The sequence below is a fragment of the Ictalurus furcatus genome, chromosome 24 (genome assembly GCF_023375685.1).
Source record: "Ictalurus furcatus strain D&B chromosome 24, Billie_1.0, whole genome shotgun sequence".
In the NCBI taxonomy this organism is placed as follows: Eukaryota; Metazoa; Chordata; class Actinopteri; order Siluriformes; family Ictaluridae; genus Ictalurus; species Ictalurus furcatus.
In genome coordinates this window covers 5,139,362-5,158,637 of record NC_071278.1, presented here as the reverse complement: position 1 = coordinate 5,158,637, position 19,276 = coordinate 5,139,362, and the positions used below count along the sequence as shown (strand labels likewise).

Sequence of the window (19,276 nt, the reverse complement as noted above, 5' to 3'; positions counted from 1 at the left end):
CTATATGTGATGCCATGACCGTGTTCTTATTTAACGTGTAATGTTATGCACTCGTGAGCTTATGTATTGTCATGAGGATACACAATAACGTGTCTCATTCAATAGTACCTGTTATAATGGAACTTTTTTTTTCAGTGTAGCGTCTACTGTGGTACTGTTTTCGGAAAACTGGTACACAGTCTGCTAGTCTTTCATCCCATGAGACTGTAATACTAATGGGAAAACAAACTGTGACTGACTGAAGGGAAAGAGAACATGTACGCAAGACTGACCGTGCTTCGAGAAGCTAAACTGTGCACACACTTCTCATTACTAATAACTGTCTGTGCTAATGAGCGCCTAAATGTGTTGTAATATTAAAATGTAACAAGCTGTAAGCTGTGTGCAAACAATCATGATGCGCTTAGATGATTTTGGGGAATTGTAGATTGGTGTAATGGGGCTTTAGTGTGGGCTGCCAGTCATTTGAATGAGGACGTTAGGCTGCTTGTCTCATAGCTCTGTGTGAGGGAAAGGTTATTGGTATTCTCAGTCTGGTGTGTGTGTTTGTGTGTTTGTGTGTGTTTGTGTGTGTAGGCTTGCAAAGCCACATCCATGCTTATGCATGATTTAAACACAACAACAAAAACCCAGAAGTCAAGTGATGCACATTACAGACCACACCAGACCACATGTTGGCAGATTTTAACTTGACGTTTAAATATGTCGAAGGGGAACGTTATCAAGGTTGTGTATTTTGTTGCTCAGTAATTGTGTCAGTCTTTCAACCACCACTGTTCTATCCACATGGAAAGACCAAATACAAGATGAATCGTCGTTGGTTACAGTATGAACATCATGTGAGCCACGCTTTTATTTCGACTCTATGCAGTTCTTTATCATTTCTCAGTCCCTCCAGGATTTAGTGATTTCTGCGATCACCGAAATTAATGCGAAATCGAGCGAACGGCGCAATATATGGAGGAGCTTGCAATTTAAAAAAAAAAAAAAAAAAGTAAAAATTGCCACAGATTTTCTGCAGATTTGGGCCAAGATTTGTCATGTGACATCATCACAACGAGCATTCAATCAAAGCCTTCTTGAATTCACGTGCGTCGAACAATAAGACAGCTAAAAGGTCTCGTTTACCAATAAACATCAGTGCGAAAGAAAATTTCGTGCAATTGCAGTTTCACCAATTCAAGTAGTTTTCAGCCAAAAGAAGCCCAAAAAAACCACAAATTACATCGCAAATTTTGAAAAGGTGCTGCAAAATCGAGCGTTTTTGGTCTTATTTAAAGATCTGTAGGTGGTGCTTCAGTGTGAAACAACAGGATAACAAGGTTGAATCCTTTCTGGGCTGGAGGGATGTTGTTACTCTCTCTCTTCCCTGTCAGTCAGAGCGAAACTAACCAGTCATGGAGCTCATGTATGTGGAAGAGGGCAGATAGCGCTTTCCTTCGAGTTTTTCCACCCGTGACGTAGCATTAGCACCCAGCAGTTTGAAAAGATGCTGTGGCTGGCACACGTGTCCAATAGGAAGGACGCGTTAGCCTTCACACTCTTGATTGGTAACTGTAGTGTGATAGGAAGTCACAGTAAAAAAACTTGTAGGCGTTAATATGAGTAGCTCTATAGTTGTCCACTATAGCTGTCCACACAGGGTGGCTGTGGATCAGGTGGTAGAGCGGGTTGTCCACTAATCGTAAGGTTAGCGGTTTGATTCCCGCCCCACATGACTCCACATACCGAAGTGTCCTTAGGCAAGACACTGAACCCTAAGTTGCTCCCAATGGCAAGCTAGCGCCTTGCATGGCAGCTCTGCTACCATTGGTGTGTGTGTGTGAATGGGTGAATGAGACACAGTATAAAGCGCTTTGGATAAAACCGCTATATAAGTGCAGACCATTTACTAAATACATGGCTGGAATAATAGATTTTTTTTTTTTCTTGTTCATATCATTTGACGTGCGAGTTAGACGGGTAATTCCCTTTGCTTTTTGTATCTCAGCTCTTGGAGCCAGTATGTCACCAGCTGTTTGAGTTCTACCGGAGTGGAGAGGCTCGTCTTCAGCGCTTCACCCTGCAGTTCCTGCCTGAGCTGGTGTGGAGCTATCTGTCGGTGAGCGCCAGCAGGAACCCTCACCACAGCGGCTGCATCGAGGCTCTTCTGCTCGGCATGTACAACCTGGTCAGTAAACCTCGGTTTTGTATTTGTGTTTATGTAATCACAACCAGTGTCAGTTTCTGTACAGTGCCCACTACTAATATTGCACCCTTGGTTAACAAATAAAATTCGGTGTTCGAGATGAGATAAAAAAAAAAAGATGAGTGGCCTCTACAAGGACGATTCATACCGTTTTGTTTATTCCTAATATTATATCTGTATGTTTTATATAGCCTTTGAAAGTTATTTCACAATTTGAGTGTATTTACATAGTCAGAAAGGTGTTTCAGTGTGAAATATTGTGTTTAAGATTTCATATTTAATATTGAATGATATTGAGAGAGAATAAAGATGAGAATTGCATGTATCTGAGACGCACCATTTGTTTTCTGCAAATCTAACCTGTACACACAGCTCTCATGTAACTTTTGAATAGTGCTTAAGTCTGTAGTACTGAATATGGATGTTCAGTTTCAGTATTAAATCCTCACCACTGGCATGTAACTCAACTCTCTCTCTCTCTCTCTCTCTCAGCACCCTAATATGATTATAGTTTTATTAAGATTGCCTTGGTCTAAGCTGAACAGACATTAATGCAAGACTTGAGTGTAGCTGATTAGCTTTAAGGATAAAGTTTTTTTGTTTTTTTTTTAGACCAGCCTGTATTATTTAGAAGGGGAAACCCAGGAGGGGGATCTCTGTGTCTCTGTTTGAAGCTTTTTATACTCGTTCCCCTGCCTTCTCACCCCCCCCCGAATAACGGAGTAGGTCAACTGCCAATCACCCGCCATCCAGTGTCAGGCAGCGTTTAATCATTCTGACATTATTGACTCTACAGTCGCCCCTGTGCCCTGAAGTAACCTGGAGCCTCATGTCAGATAAAGCCTTAATAGGGATTTGTTATAGTGTGGGAATGCCACTCCTTTCAGCCATTTTCCCATAGAGGGATCTCGCACACATTATTTAATCGGCTTGTGGAAAGTTAGAGATACTATCTCTTAAACACACAGATAGATGAATGCTGTTATTTTCTGTCCATAGAAATGTTGGCCTCTGGGCTTTTATGCTGCTTGACCATAATGGCTTACTCTGTCCCTGAGGAGAAAATTTCCCCTGCTGGATTCTGCTCATTCATATACAAAGATGCATTGTTTTGGGATTGTAAAACATTAGCGATTTCATCAGCGCTCTAGAAAGCCTCCATGAAGCTGGCATCTCATTGAAAACAAATTGGAATAAAACTTGCGTCCTTAGTTTGATGATATTCGTACTGTTTTGATTTTTTTTTTTTTTTTGAGGTAACTGCAATAATTCACAAATGACCTAAGAAAGATATCCAGTGAGACATCCCTGAATCAGATCAAGGTCTGTGTTTCTAGATAGACGGGGGTTGGTTGTGAGTAACCAGTTGTAGTGACCAGAGTGTAGTTCCTGCAAGTGAGAGGAAGGATAAGGATACAGTTTAAATGCTGTACTGAATTAACAGGAATATGCGCGCCAAATGACCTAGATATCGCATATGCTTCTGATTTAGAAACTTACTTGAAAGTATCGGATGTGCAAGAAATCTGATCTGAGCTGTTTGTGAGTGTGGCAGTATACGATCTACCGTTGCAATCAAAGTGATTCAACCCCCATTGCAAATCAAGTTTATTGTCCAAATGTACAGACTTTCACCAAAGTTTGCCAAGAACAAATCAAACAAAAGTAATTTGAAATAGTTGAAGTGTTTCCCCAAATTCAACTGAAAATGCAACTTATAATGATTTCTTCAGTCTCAGAATTATTCAACCCCCTGAATAGAATCCCTCACAACAGCACACATATACAAAACAGGTGTTGTATCAAGCACACCTGATGCAACTAAATATGAAATACCTGAACTGGCTAGGGACAGAAAATGTATGAAATACCAGGACGGGGCAGAAAAAGGAAGCGATCAATGGCTGCAACCAGATTTCTGAGGAGGCAGGTTGTGAAAAACCCTCGAGTGACTGAAACTGGAGAAATCATTATAAGTTGCATTTTGAGTTGAATTTGGGGAAACCACTTGAAGCATTCGTTGTGTTGAACTATTTCAATTGCTTTTGTTTGATTTGTTCATCACAAACAGCTGAAAGTCTGTACATTTTGACAATAAACCTGTTACAATGGGGGTTGAATCATTTTGATTGCAACTGTATGTCAGCAAAATATCACAAATGGTTGGTGCAGCCTTAGGATTTCACTTGCGCTATCAATCAAATATTAACTTCTTATTTGGCTTCATTTAAACTTTCTGTTTCAGGAAATAGTTGATAAAGATGGTCAAAGCAAAGTGTTATCCTTCACCATCCCCTCCTTATCCAAACCATCAGTGTACCATGAGGTATGTTCAGAGAGCTTTACTTCATCTCCTTCTTGCAAACCAAGACATGGGTCAACTAATTCCTGTCACCGAGTTTTATTTTTCTTTCCCTCGTAGCCTTCTACCATCGGTTCAATGGCCCTAACTGAAGGAGCTCTAGCCAATCACGGGCTTAGTCGAGTTGTTTACAGTGGACCGCACCTCCAGAGAGAGACGTTCACAGCGCAGAACAGGTGGAGCTGCTCATCAAACATTCATTGCATTCATTTGCTCCATCTATTATTCAGACATCAATGAGGATTGGTAATGCAGACTTCAGACTGTGTGTGTGTGTGTGTGTGTGTGTTTGTGCACACGAGACTAGGACAGTCAGAACAAATATAATAACGCTGTTCCAGTTTTAATATTTACACATTCAAATGCAAAAAAATCCACTTTGTGTACATTGTACATCCATCAAAAGGTCATTTCCCAAACACAGGCTAAATCAGGGATCTAAGCAAAGGCGTGTTTGGCACAATCTGTTGACGTAAAAAAGTATAAATCAATTTTCCATATAAAAAATAAACAAGGTATGTGTCCTAATAGTGATATTACATGTAAAAACTCATGTAAAATTTGCTGTTGAGCTGAACCTCAAATGACCTTTTTTCATAGGATGTTAAACCCTATGTAATAACCACATATAGTGGGGATGAATGTCAAATGGCTTCCTATTCACTGTGTTTTAGCTTAAATAAAAAATAATAATTTACATGAATTTAATGAATACAGTTTAAAGAAGGTAGATTTTTATGTAGATTACAGGTTGCATAAGAAATATTAAATCCAGCAGTTCAAAGAACCCGTTAATGTGGTAATAAATAAATCTGAAATATTGCGGCTTTACTGAAAATATGTGTATGTATATGTGTGTGTGTGTGTGTGTGTGTGTGTGTGTATAAAATATAATATAATAATTAGAACACAGAAGGTTTCAGTATTTTTCTCAGGTACCATCCTCTAACAATTTTTTTTGTTACATTATAATTGTGTATGTTTTTAAAAAGAAAAAAAATCTTGAAGACCATCAAGACATATATGTATAACTGTGTAAAGGTGATTCTTTCTCATGCTCGAGGTCTGTGTGTGTGTGTGTGTGTGTGTGTGTGTATATGCGCGCGTACGAGGTCATTACTGTAAGATCACAGTGTGAAAAAGATATTCAGCCAAACTGCTATAATTTGCTAGTGTAAATCTAAAAAAAAAAAACCCATGAGTGCTGTTAGACTGAGTTTTAGTTAAACATCGAGGAGTGAGCATGTAAGTGAGGAGGATTCAGTACTAGAAAGTAGAGGCAGAGATGTAGTTCAGTACTGTCACACTCTCACATTTAGTGTTAAACGTGTCGAGCAGCTGTGACCTTTTAAAGTCATTGTATTGTAATAGTGGAGATTTTTTTATTAAATCTTACTAAATAAATATTGAAAGAGATGTGCATATGCTGTGTTAAATTCGGCTGTTTTTCACCACATTGTCGTCTCTGGCCGAATATCAGACGGTGTGTTCTGTACTGTATGTAGTGCACTATGTATGGTGTAGAACAGGGTGTATGCACAGCACACACTGTAGGAACGTAGATCTGATGATGTTTTTAACATGAACTGTTTCAGTTATCGAAGTGTCGTGTTAAATACATTATTATTAATGTTGAGGGTTTTTTTTATTCAGGATGTTAAATCTACATGATGATACCTGGTGTAGCACTTGTGTTCATCCGATGCACTGTTTGTAATCACATTTATATACTTGTTAATGTTCAAATGGCTTGGTGGGGGGTGGGGGGGAGTATTGCTTTGAAGATTGAGTGTTGGTGATTTCTGGATGTTGTTGTTTCCTGTCTCAGGTTTGAAGTGCTGACGTTCCTGCTGCTTTGCTACAATGCTGCTCTGAGCTACATGAACAGTTCTTCCCTTCAGTCTCTGTGTCACCTCAGCTCCAGGTTAGAAAGAGAGACACGCGCGTGCACACAAAGTTCACTCGCAGAAAAGTAGTTCCTGAACCTTGTGTTTTGTGTCTGTGAAGATGCTTGTATTGTTGTTTCTTTTATTATTTATTTATTTATTAGTGTAACAGTGGTCCTTAAGTTAAAATGTTAGCATAAGGTCTTTTACAGATGTTCAGATGAAAGATCCCAAGGACGCCACACTCGCTTTATAGCACTGGCTAGATCTCACATTGACTTGTACATTCCTGTTAAAGGTGCTTCCAGTAAAATCAGCTTCCCTTCTTCCTTTTCATCTGACAAGCCTTCATATTTTAAGTCAAAAACTGAAAATAATCCTGGAAATAACATTCGCCATGCCTGATCACAATGTCGTTAACTCTACTGTAGTAACCGTTTCGAATGAGGAAGTGGAATTTGATGTGGTGAACACAAATGAGCGGCGTGATACCCACACACACCCACACACACACACACACACACACACACACACACACTGAAACGTCCCAGTGCCATTCTGCTAAATATAGGCGCTCTTGAAACACTGCTCGACCAATCAGATTAGTGAAACAGCGTTTAATTGTTGTATAATATCTTTGAGAGTGTAGAGTAAGGATAATTCGTGTCTAGTTAAGTGAACAACAAAATATAGAATGCTTAACGCCTCCCAAAAGCGTGTTCGTGATGTTCGCGTCCCTTCAGGTTTATGAAAACTGCTTGTGCGGTGGCCAACACCTGAAATCCTCGCACGTGCCACCCCAGATAAATCCTCTCTGCTTATCCGCTTCCTTCTGATCCTCTTAGACACTTAAATCTGGGAACGACTCCAAGCTCCCTGCGTGGTCCCGTGAGCCAGTCTGAGGCCTGCTTGCCGTTAGTCTTTCCCACCCTCATCACACATTCTTAATTAGCATTGCACAGCGAAGTGTCGAGCACTCTGAGTCCTGAGCGATCAGATCTGCGCTAGTGCAGTGAGAGCAGAAATCGCCTCACACTCCTCCGCTCAGAAGCCGGACAAAGGTCTCACTAAATCTCCTTCGTAAAGTCTCATGACGGGACACGTGACTCTGCACGTTCAGCGTACAGGTTCTTCTGAAAGATGTCCCGAGCGGTCAAATGGAAAGGAATGGCGGCTCTGAAATGTTAGCAGCTGTGCACAGCTGTCTCGACTGTGCAGTTGATTTTGTATTTAGTCTTTTTCTGCTGATCTGTGATCATCAGACTAGGTGAAATTTAAATTAACCTGTCGCTTGAAAGGCAGTGATGGTGTAAGTTGGAGAAAATGCTGGTGACCAAAAATTATCAAAAAAATGAATTAATTCAAATATAAATGATATGATTTAATCTTTCCCTTGATACCTGCTCCAACCTGTTGGATCCTCTTAGTTGGTCATTCATCTCATATTTTAATTTAATTTTTTTATTTTATTTTTTTTAAAAAAGTATTCTGTACTATCTGTATTCTATTCTGTACTATACATTTTATTTGTTCATTTTTGACAAACTTCGAGAAATCACTGCTTTCTTTAAATCAGATCTGGAGTTGTCCTAAAACACTTATTACAAAAGTAAACCCACATTTCATTCAACATTGGTATTAAAAAAAATATATATATATTTTAAGTATAAATTGTAAACATTGGGGGGTGTAAATTTTTGCACTGAAACCTCTAAGTCTGGATTATGGAGAAAACCAACTTTTATATTGGGAATCAATGAGCTGCGTTGTGCTCTAGCAGGAATAAACACAACTTTTGAACTTATCTATCCATCCATCCATCCATCCATATTCCCTACCGCTTATCCTACACAGGGTTGCGTAGGAGCCTGGAGCCTATCCCAGGGGACTCTGGGCACAAGGCGGGGGACACCCTGGACGGGGTGCCAACCCATAGCAGGGCACATTCGCGCACACTTTCACACACTACGGACAATTTGGAAACGACAATCAGCCTCATGTCTTTGGACTCGGGGAGAAAACTGGAGTACCTGGAGGAAACCCCCAAAGCACGGGAAGAACATGCGAACTCCGCACACGCTGGCCGGAAGCAGGATTTGAACCCCTCCCCAACCCCGGAGGTGCGAGGCAAACGTGCTAACCACTTAGTCACCGTAAAAAAAATGAAAAAAAAAAAAAAAAAAAAAAAAATGATCCCAAGTACAAAATCCTTTCAGTGTAAAGCCATATTTTCCACCGTAACAACACAGAACTTTAGGCTTTTATGCATACTGTATAAACTTATGGAAATGTCTGTAAGAGACAGAACTGGAGGCAAGTGAAAGAGTTTCACAATAAGAAACACAAGTCCTTACAATCTGCTTCAGTATGCTCATGTGAGTAAGGCATTATTACTACTTACACTGTAATCATCTTGCAAACATCCCAAGCAATAACTCTCATCATCCACACCAATTTTATTTCTCCGTTTGTTCCTCCGGGACAACATTGCAGTAATATTAGTGATGTAGTCCGTGCGCTCACACATGTCTCGTCGTCTCTGCAGAGTGTGTATCTGTGGCTATCCGAGGCAGCAGGTTCGGCGGTATAAAGGCATCAACAGCAGGATGATCGTGACATCGGAGTTCCTGGTCCAGCTGATCACGGGCATTCACTTTGCTCTGTGAGTGACTTCTGTTTGTCTCTTATTGTACCAGAAGCACTGCATGCCTCCAGTGTGTCTTAGAAGCAGATCTGTACTTTTAAATCTTTTTTTTAAGTCTGTCTTTAGAGACTAGATCAAGAAAGATTAAAAGTTGGTTAAAGGTGTTTAAGTATAAAATAAAACGTACTGGAGTGTGCTGTTTTAGGAAAATAATAAACTACAGGATGGTGTGATGTGCCCTGATACAAAGCTGAGTTACCGTTATCTCAAAGATGCTTATTTTCCTACAACAGCATGTTTTATTCCTCTTAATCCATAGCAGTTAGTCAAGATTTTCTTTTATTAAAGAACGACATACGGTACGTTTTATTGGTTTGTAGTTATTACATTTATTGTTGTGGAACATCCAGGAAACAATTTAGTCCCTATGATTACTTGCATTATAAGAGATACATGCAGTAATTCCCTCAGCAGCCTCTCTTTTGTGCTTTTGGAAGCACATAAAATTTAAAAGAAATTGTAATAAAATGTGAATTAAAAAAGACACGCTTGTCATGTTGCTGAGAAACCGGAGCGTGCAAAAGTCATCTGTCCAAAAGACTCTCGCGGGGAAGTAAACTTTCACTGGAGACTCCTTCCATAAACATTAGACTTTACATTCTTGAAAACGTCCCCACATCAACGATGACGTATTTTAGACTTGGATTATGTGTAATGTCCACCTTTTATAAATGTGTACATGTTGTTACTATAGAAACAATGATGTATTAGAATGAATGCATTAATAAATGAATTGCAGCTGGAACTACCGTCTGATCTGCTATTCTGATTAAATCCGATTAAAGAATTCAACCGCACTGTGGTATAAAGACGTGTAATAATCGTACCATCTGAAAAGATGGATTTTTATGGAGACGGATTGGAATGGATTTGGCCTGCTTGTTCATTTCAGGCTTCTGTTTGGACAGAATTTTGTAGTTTCAGCACACAGGAGATGAAGATCCTTTTAAGATTCACTCTTCTTATTATTTCCTTTGTGCTTTTCTGTCACTCTGTAGGTGTAACGGAGAGCCTGATTTGGGCTCCAAAGCTCTGGATGACGTGCTGTATCGAGCTCAGTTGGAGCTTTACCCAGAAGTCTTGCTGGTGGGTTCACTTTGTGTCTTTTTATGAAGGGATTATAAAGGTCTGCAGCAGTGTCTACTAATTACTTGCCTCTTTGCATTTGTTTTTTTTTTTTTTTTAGTTTTGTTTTTTAGTAGATTTATTCTAGCACATTACACTGCACCACTGTCTGTCTTTCAAAAGGATCATTTGTTGTGATTTGTTAAATTTCAGTACCACTGTTTGTGTTTAAAAGGTGGGAAACGCCATCAAGTCGTCACTCCGTGGTGCTGCTCTGAAGTCCAATAAGGAAGGCACGCGGTCCATCCAGGTCGAGATCACGCCTACTTCCTCACGGATCTCCAGAAACGCCGTCACCAGTCTCTCCATCCGCGGCCACCGCTGGAAACGGCACGGTGAGCAGCAGGAGCTGTCCACCTACACTCCATACTGTGACAGTGTGACCAGACCTTGTGCTCTTCTCACACTTTTTACACATGCAGGGGGAACAGTGTGTCTTGTATCCAGCCCAGCTGAGATCCCGCCACTGTGTTTCTCCATCATATCTCATATCTCTCTCTCTTTCTCTCTCTCTCTCTCTCTCTCTCTCTCTCTCTCTCTGTGTGAGTGTGTGTGTGTGTGTGTGTGTGTGTGTGTGTGTGTGTGTATATATATATATATATATATATATATATATATATATATATATATATATATCTCACACACACACATAGTTGGGGGAAATAAGTATTGAACAAGTCAGCATTTTTCTCAGTAAATATATTTCCAATGAGGTTATTCACATTAAATTTTCACCAGACATCAATATTAACTCAAGAAATCTGGAAATCTAAAGAATTTACATTAAAGTCCATAAATAAAGTGGAAGCACACAGGAAAAAAATATTAAACACGCTAAGAAAAAGCAGTTCTCCAAGGCAAGGTAAGGCAAGGAACCATAGGGAAATCCATAAGTAATTAATTTACAAATTGAAATCAGCTGGGTTAGTAAATTGATGCTCTGTAAAAAGGTTTTTTGTTACCAAGGTGTCACACAAAAAACATCGCATGATGGGTAAAAGCAAAGAGCTCTCCCAAGACCTTCACAACCTTATTGTTGCAAAACATATTGATGGAATCAGATACAGACGTATTTCAAAACTTCTGAATCCTCCAGTAAGCACCACTGGTGCCGTTATCCGCAAGTGGAAGCAACATCACTCCGTCATCAACCGGCCACGCACAGGAGCTCCTCACAAGATTTCTGAGCAGGGAGTCAGAAGAATAGTCAGAAGAGTAGCCCAAGAGCCAAGGACCACTCGGAAAGAGCTCCAGAAACACCATCATTGAGAAAACACCTGGCAATGCACTCCATTGCTCACGCTCACCCGCAAGACTCCATTACTAAAGAAAAGGCACGTCGAAGCTCATTTAAAGTTTGCTACCACGCATTTGGACAAGCCTACGAAATACTGGGAGAGTGTAGTCTGGTCAAACGAGGGCAAATTGAACTTTTTGGCTGTCATACCACACACCATGTTTGGAGAAGAAATGGCACTGCACATCACCCTAAAAACACTATACCAACAGTGAAGTGTGGAGGTGGAAGCATCATGATGTGGGGCTGTTTTTCATCACGTGGTACTGGCAGACTTCATATAATTGAAGGAACGATGAATGGAGCCCTTTACCGGGAGATTCTTGAGAAGAATCTGCTGCCATCCACCAGGATGATGAAGATGAGACGTGTTTGGACCTTCCAGCAGGACAACGATCTAAAGCGTACAGCAAAGGCAACTCTCACTTGGTTTCAGACAAAAAAAAATCAAGGTGTTAGAACGGCCCAGTCAGTCACCTGACTTGAATCCAATTGAACAAGATTTAAAGACGATATGTTTAGAAGAATGGGCCGAAAATCGCACCTGAATATTGCGGCCCATTAATTTCTTCATACAGGAAGTGTTTTGAAGCGTCATTACAAACAAAGACTTCTCCACTAAGTATTAAATACATTTCAGTTAGCGTGTTCAATACTTTCTTCCTGTGTCATTCCTCTTCATTACACATAACTTCATTTATGGACTTTAATGCTGTGAATTCTTTATACTTCCGGATTTCTTGAGTTAATACTAATATCTGGTGAGAATTTAATGTGAATAACCTCAATGGAAATATATTTACTGAAAAAAAATGCTGACTTGTTCAATACTCATTTCCCCCACTGTATCATATGGGCACAGATATCTCATTTACGCTCTTATTTCTCATCTTGATCTCCTGTCTTCGTTCTCTACTTCCATGGTGAAATAGCGAGGCTTCCTGGCTGTAAGCAGCCTGCAGTTGTAGCTGCGTGGAGATGCGAGCTGGTACTGCTGACTGCTATTAGAGCCTGTCATGCTCACGTCTGCAACGAAGCACTGAAGAAATTACAGCTTTGTGTTTCTGTAAGCCGTCTCAGCAGCCCGTGCCACAGAAAGCTCCAATTAAGCATCACGTCACATGCAGCGCTTTCTTCCTTTACTTCAAGTTTAATCTTAAGTTGAAAAGCTTGAACTGTGACTTAAGGTTTGTGTGGTTGTGTGTGTGGGTGTGTGTGGGTGGGTGGATGAGGGCGCACATACTGAAAACATCTTAATTCATTACCAGAGCTGCTCCTCAAAAAAGAATACTTAAATATTTAGTAGAGGTCGACTGATTTTACCGATAGCGATAACGAAGTCGGGCAGTCCCTACCTGCCGGTAACCGATTAATCAACTGATAGTTTTTAAAATTCATACTAAATGAAAAAACAAGTCAAATATTGCTGAACTTTATTACAAAAATAAACAGTACTGACTGTACCATGAAAATGTATATTTATTAGCTATTAATAAATATTAGAGTAAATAAGATGTACATCCAAACTGAATAAACACTCGAAACAACAAATAAAAATAGACATCTAAAATTAATTAAAAAAAAAAAAAAAAAACCACTTCAAATAACACAATAATATTGGTCAGTGATAGTTTTTATTTCGCCTCTAGAGGCCGCTCTCGTACCCTTCTCAGCCGCTTCAGCAACGGAGGCAGCCGGGATAAACAATCGCTGAGGATTTTTGCCGATTAAACCGATATATCCAGCAATCGATTATCAGTACCGATTAACGGGTAAATTCGATCAGTCGGGCGACCTCTAATATTTAGTATTCGATTGCATTTTAATATTACTGTTTCTATCATTTATACTGCTACAGAGTGACGTATTAGCAGGAGCGCTACACTGTGTGTTCATATCACGTACACAGTGAAAATCATCACCCTCTTAACTGCATTAAATCCTGAGGAGGAATTTTCTCATACTTTTGTTACAAATTCATAACTCTTCTTGTTGATGTTGTTAGGATTCAACTTACCCTCAAGGAGGAATGTTTATTATTTTTATTCAGGCCTCCCAACGCTGTTAGGCAGATCCCTCCATAGTCACTGTATATGCTCACTACATGGGGTATAACAGGGTAATATTGTACTGCATGGCCACTAGGACATCGTTAGAGATTCAGCCAAAGGAAAAAAAAATCAAGTCCCGTTCAGGGTGTATTCCCTCCTCACGCCTGGGATAGGCTCCGAATCCACTGCGATCTTAACCGGTATGAACCGGCTCCTGAAAATAAATGAATGGATGAACTGGAAAGTAGATGGATCAGTTAAAAATTTGTAAAAATAAAGTATGCCATAAGTGTCTACATCTAAATCTAATCTTTAAAAATAAGAAGACAAAAAATGTCACAAATATTCTTTGACTATTTATCAGCAAGTCCCTGCTCTTGAGCTTTAGGAACTCTGTCATTCATTTACCATTTTCATGTTTTGCTTATTATTTCATGTGTATTGTTTGTGTCTGGTCAGTTGAAGTTTTGTTTTTATTTTCATTTCAGCCATCCTATGTCCATATATGTCTCTATATCTGTGTGTGTGTCACTGTCATCCCATTCAGAGTCTCAAGAGAACAGTGTAGACTCTCCAGACTCGACTCCAGTCGGGCCCATCCCCACCATTAGCGTTACGGGGGTGAGCGGCGACCGGGTGGCTAACGGCGAGGCGCTTCGTGCCAGGACGGAAGCAGAGACGCTGGGGGGCACCACTGAGCTGGGGCTGGACCCTAGAGGTCAAGAGGTCAGGAGGCAGAAGTCTCTGCGGAGGCATGTGGAGGACGGGACGCCCTCCGCAGGGAGGCTCCAGTTCTAGAGCCCCTCGGCCCTCCACACACAATGTGACCTGATATCCCTCCCCTCTCCCTTTAGGCCCAGAGGTACTGTGTGTGGGGGGGAGCTATGTTTTAACCGGGCAGGGTATAAACTTCTCCAGTTTTAACTTTGCATGATTGGCCTGGAGATGCTACAAGGAAATTAAAACTTGTTTGTTATAAGCACCTAGTAAAATTTGAGAGATTTCAGGCAGCAGATTGTAATTTTTGGAGCCCTCTGCTGCCTGTGAGGTGAACTGCAACAGCAGTAAAAAGACTACTGAGCCTTCTTTTTCCTCAAATCACCCTCACCTCCATGGCAAACCAGTTTATTCCATACACGTTGCCTTTTTTTTGCAGCTAAAGAGGCAAAAGTGTTTTGGTTGGGGGCGGGGCTAATTTCTGCTTTGGAAAGATAAAATAAAAGCCATAAATGAAGAAACAAGTCAGACTGATTGCATGGCTGTAATTAGAATCACGGTTTTATATATATACATAAATAAATAAATAAATAAACACTTTTACTTGGGAAAAAGAAGCTTACAAACTGCACCTTTAATTAAATATAACAGTTTACATAACGAATTTGTTGGTGCTTTTTAAATATTGTGCTGAGATTTCCTTGTGAGGATCTAGGCGAGCTTATCTACCTCTAGGACTTTGCTGAAATCTTTTCCTAACTCTTGTAACGTATCCTGCACCCATGCTCTGCTTCACCATTTCCCATCTTTCATCTCCATTGCCATCTTTCATCTCTGCATTCTTTCTCCATCGCATGGCACACTGGACGCCAGTGTTTTCGCGCAGTTGGATTCCCCGAGCCAACTAACAACTTCACGAGTCAGAAAATGACACCTCTCTCCTCACTGCAACTGAAACAACGGCCTTGTGAAAAGTAATTTAGCTGCAACGCTTGACTGCTGGGTTGCTATGGGAAACCATCGCCGTGTAGACGGACTGCAATATCCGGGGCAGCTCGAGATAAGACTGCAGCCTGTTTTAATGCAAACCACTTGGATTAGGTGCTCAGAAACCTGCTTCAGATTTCATAACCAGTCTAACACGCCTAGCTGGCCTGTCTGCAATAATCTGATGGGTTATGAGGTCCTTTCCTTTCTTTGCTTGTCCTATCTGGTCCTGTGATTTCCTTACCTGTCCTTGTCCTTCTCTCTTCCTTTCCGTGTCCCGTTCCATGCCTGTTCCTGTCCTATCTTTTCCTCATCTTCTCTTCCCCTGTCCTCTCTTAACTGTTCCTGTCCTTTCCTTCCCAAAGCACATTTGTAATTTCATGACTTTGCTCTATGGATTGTATTTATGCTGTAATTTACTTAAATGAAACACACATCTGCAATTAATCACTTGAAGACTGGTTTCTTTAAAGTACCTCTGAACTCTCTATAAAAAAGAATATATTAAAGAAAGGAGGGTTAATTCCTGTTGGATGGCTACCTCTGCCTGTAAATTGGTGCTACAAATACGTTACGGACATTTAAAACTGTTCTTCAGTACACCTAACCCTTGCTATCTGAACGTAAGATAGAAATCCAGAAAACTGTGTGTGTGTAGTATAAAATTAGTTTCCTGGTAATTTTCCATCTTATTTTCAAAGAGACCCATTTGGACTCTGTTTATAAAAAAAAAAAAAAACAACAAAAAAAACCCCAAACACCTGGGGGATCTCCTCAACCACCACTTGCGTGTAGGATGATGTGATGGCAGGCATAGTGCTCCAGAATGGCACCATACACCAGCTGTTAGTGGAGAGGAGATGGGGATTATTAGGGCCAATAGGGGAATTTCACCAGGACTTCTTTTATAAGAAGTGTTCTGGGATTTTTAATGACCAGAAAGTCAGGACCTCTGTTTAACCTCTCATCAGAAAGGCCATGGTTTTTTTTTTACAGTATAGTGTCCCTGTCACTATACTGGGGCATTAGGACCCACACACACCACATGGTGAGCTCGCCTCACTAATACCACTTCCAGTAGCAACCTTATTTTCCCTAGGAGGTCTCCCATCCAAGGTACTGGCCAGGCTCAACCCTGCTTAGCTTCAGTGAGAAACCAGGTGAGCACTGCAGGGAGATATGGTGCTGGTGAAAGTGTGGGTATCTCCAGCACATCTTCACTTTCCTCCCAGTTGCACGCACTAAATTTGAATGCGTACTGGGATCCATTGTGTGTGGTAGTTGGTGTTTAATGGTTTAAAATAACATGTTCTGGGGTACTTTGAATATGCCAGCTGAATATCCACTGTTATTGTTTCATGGGAGCTTAGAAAGGTGAGGTGTGTCTGAGGAGTAAGGTGTAGTGTGACTCGTATGATTGCATACCCAATCATTATCTCAAAGGATGAGTGGCAGAATTTCAGGACTCGAGAAGTCCAGTCTGCTCGACACACCGCTACAGTAAATGGCGATAGAAAACACTCGAACATAAAGCTGAGGCGTATAACTCCTTCCTCTTTTGTTACAGATGCAGTGGATCTGGGTTCCCCGGAAGAGCTGATGGAGATCTCGGAGGTGGACGAGGGCATCTGTACACAGGCCGGAGTGAAGGAGGGCAGCCCGCCGATCATCGTGGTGAGCAGCACCAACGTCACGACGAGCATCGGGAAAACAGCTGGCAAGGGCCTGCGGCGCCTAACGGGCAGCAAATCCAGCAAGGACAAGGAGAGAGAGAAGGAGAAAGAAGGAGAGGTCTCGCGCAAGCAGTCGTGCGGCCGGGCCATGAGCGAGAACTTGGAGCTGCTCTCGCTCAAGCGCCTCACGCTCACCTCCAGCCAATCAGTGCCTAAAGGAGGTGCGCTGAACCTCTCGCGCACGGCCAGCGCCGCCTTCTCTCGCTCCTTCGAGCAGGTCAGCAATGCGCTGGGTGTGACCAACCGGGCATCAAGCCCCGCCTCAAATCACAGCCCCAAGGAGAACAGGCACTCAGCCTGCAGTCTGCAAGAGGAAGCCTACATAGAGCACCTGAGCCCGGCTAACGTCAGCCTGCAGCTCGGCCCGGACGCGTGACGGTACCGATTCGCTTCCAGACCTGCCGAATATTGAGCCATACTTTCCACTGGTGTCCTAAAAGAACTCGCAGTTTGTCATTTCTTGGAGGAATCAAGAGACCACTCCTGCCCCCTGGTGGCAAATCAAAACTGTTGCACCTTAAAGAAACTCCAGTTCTTTTTATTTTTGTGGTGTCTTCTCTGAAGTTGTGTTTAAAAATGTGTGTGTGTACAAAAATAAATTTGTAAAAATCCACTTTTCCTCGTTTGTATCATGAACTTGATACAGTGGATTGTATGTAAAAGTCTGACTTTGGGATGTTAAAGATATTTTTGATGCTGTACTGATTTCTCATTTCTGCTCAAGTAGCTTTCCATCCAAGCAGGATGATGATTATGTATGCAAAGGATGGTTCCTTTGCTCTTTAAGTGTGTGTGTGTGTGTGTGTGTGTGTGTGTGTGTGTGTGGGTGGGTGGATGGGTCCTAAAATAAATTTGGGGTGAATTTTCACTGCCTTCCTGTATGTACTTGGCTTTAAGGAAAGCCGTCACTATTAAACGAACACTCCTGATTCCTGATACTTTGGCAATATATTGCTTTTTAAATCCCCAAATACTGAAGTCCCATCAAAACTGATTTTATGAATTTTAAGACCAAACTATAGTATTTGTTTACATGTTACAACTTCTTCATGTTGTATTTCCGAAGCAATAGCATTGTTTTGGCAACCGAATCTGACTTTTGTATTGATTATTTTTTGTACGTAGTATAAGCAGTGGTGTTGCACCGAAGTAGAATCCAGTATTAATGTGACTCGAAGGTCGAAGACCTAGAAACAGTTGGTGGGACAGCCAAATTGTTTTCACCATTTAATCCTTCTTGGTTTTTTGTATTATTATTATTATTATTATTATTATTATTATTATTATTATTCTAATAATCCTCGTCTCATCCTGTTTGGTGTGAGCTCTCCTGTTTGGAAGAGTTTCGTGATTTTTCATACTGAGCTGTCGGATTGCTTTTATTGAGCAACTCTGACAAAACACTGTGGTATTGTAATGAACCTGTGTGTTTGTTTTGGAAAAATAAAAGCCATGATTATTTTTTTTTTTTTTTTCCTCCTCTCCAATTTTGAAAATGTCTGGTCTGAAAAGTTAATGCTTATTTGAGGTTGTGGTTTTTTTTTTGTTTTGTTTTTTTTGTTTTTTTTAATTAATAAATTGAAATGGTTGAACAGTATCGAAAGCTGTGTATTTTTTATGCATGTAAAAGCATCAATATTTATTGTCAAAAGTGTGACCGTTTGCATTCGAATCGTGGGAATTATTTCAACCCTTCACAATTTCAGCCCTTTGACCAGCTTTAGTGTTTGTCTAAAACGAAACACACACCGATCGGGTCATTGCGTTACACCGGGGCTAGAACCCCCAAACGCTCATGCACGAAGGAGGAGCTGTCTGAATTGCTATTTTTACTCATAGAAACACTTTAAGAGCTGCTTCGTAGTCATTCTGAAACGCTTAATGATTACGGATTCATCAATCAATGCAGTTACTAATAGGTAATAAATCAATTGGAAACCATAAAAGGCGTTCCTATATATGGAACAAACCATGTCACAAAGGAAAAATAAATAATCATCGTCATCGTCATAAATAAGAAATAAACGGACTGCACTCTCAGTGTGTGGTGTGCACACTTGAAAGAGTTGATGGATGATACAAAGTGTTCAGAAACACAAATAGTCCTGAGAAAGTAAAGAATCCCAGAGTTAATGATGTCATCTAGTGCAAACACCTTATTTTAATTGGTTACTTGATTCCTGTTTGCTTTAATAATGCACCCTATATCCTAGAGACTAGCTAATT

At 40.7% G+C, this 19,276-nt stretch overlaps 1 protein-coding gene across 2 annotated transcripts in view; it reads left to right on the top strand.

Annotated features, from left to right (window-relative positions):
- Positions 1–19,248, top strand: part of hycc1 (hyccin PI4KA lipid kinase complex subunit 1) — a 39,884-nt gene extending 20,636 nt beyond the window's left edge. The window contains exons 4-12 of one of the 2 annotated variants that reach the window (XR_008384537.1): positions 1,991–2,170; positions 4,434–4,514; positions 4,611–4,726; positions 6,379–6,474; positions 8,982–9,098; positions 10,139–10,226; positions 10,441–10,600; positions 14,161–14,475; positions 16,885–16,973. Coding sequence is in view for 1 of the 2 variants with exons in the window: in XM_053612641.1 (XP_053468616.1) it covers positions 1,991–2,170; positions 4,434–4,514; positions 4,611–4,726; positions 6,379–6,474; positions 8,982–9,098; positions 10,139–10,226; positions 10,441–10,600; positions 16,885–17,426 (1,380 nt within the window). In the remaining variant the exon portion in view is untranslated. Of the gene's footprint in view, positions 1–1,990; positions 2,171–4,433; positions 4,515–4,610; positions 4,727–6,378; positions 6,475–8,981; positions 9,099–10,138; positions 10,227–10,440; positions 10,601–14,160; positions 14,476–16,884 lie in introns of both variants that reach the window. The other variant, XM_053612641.1, reaches the window with a different exon arrangement.
- The last annotated feature ends 28 nt before the right edge of the window (positions 19,249–19,276 follow it).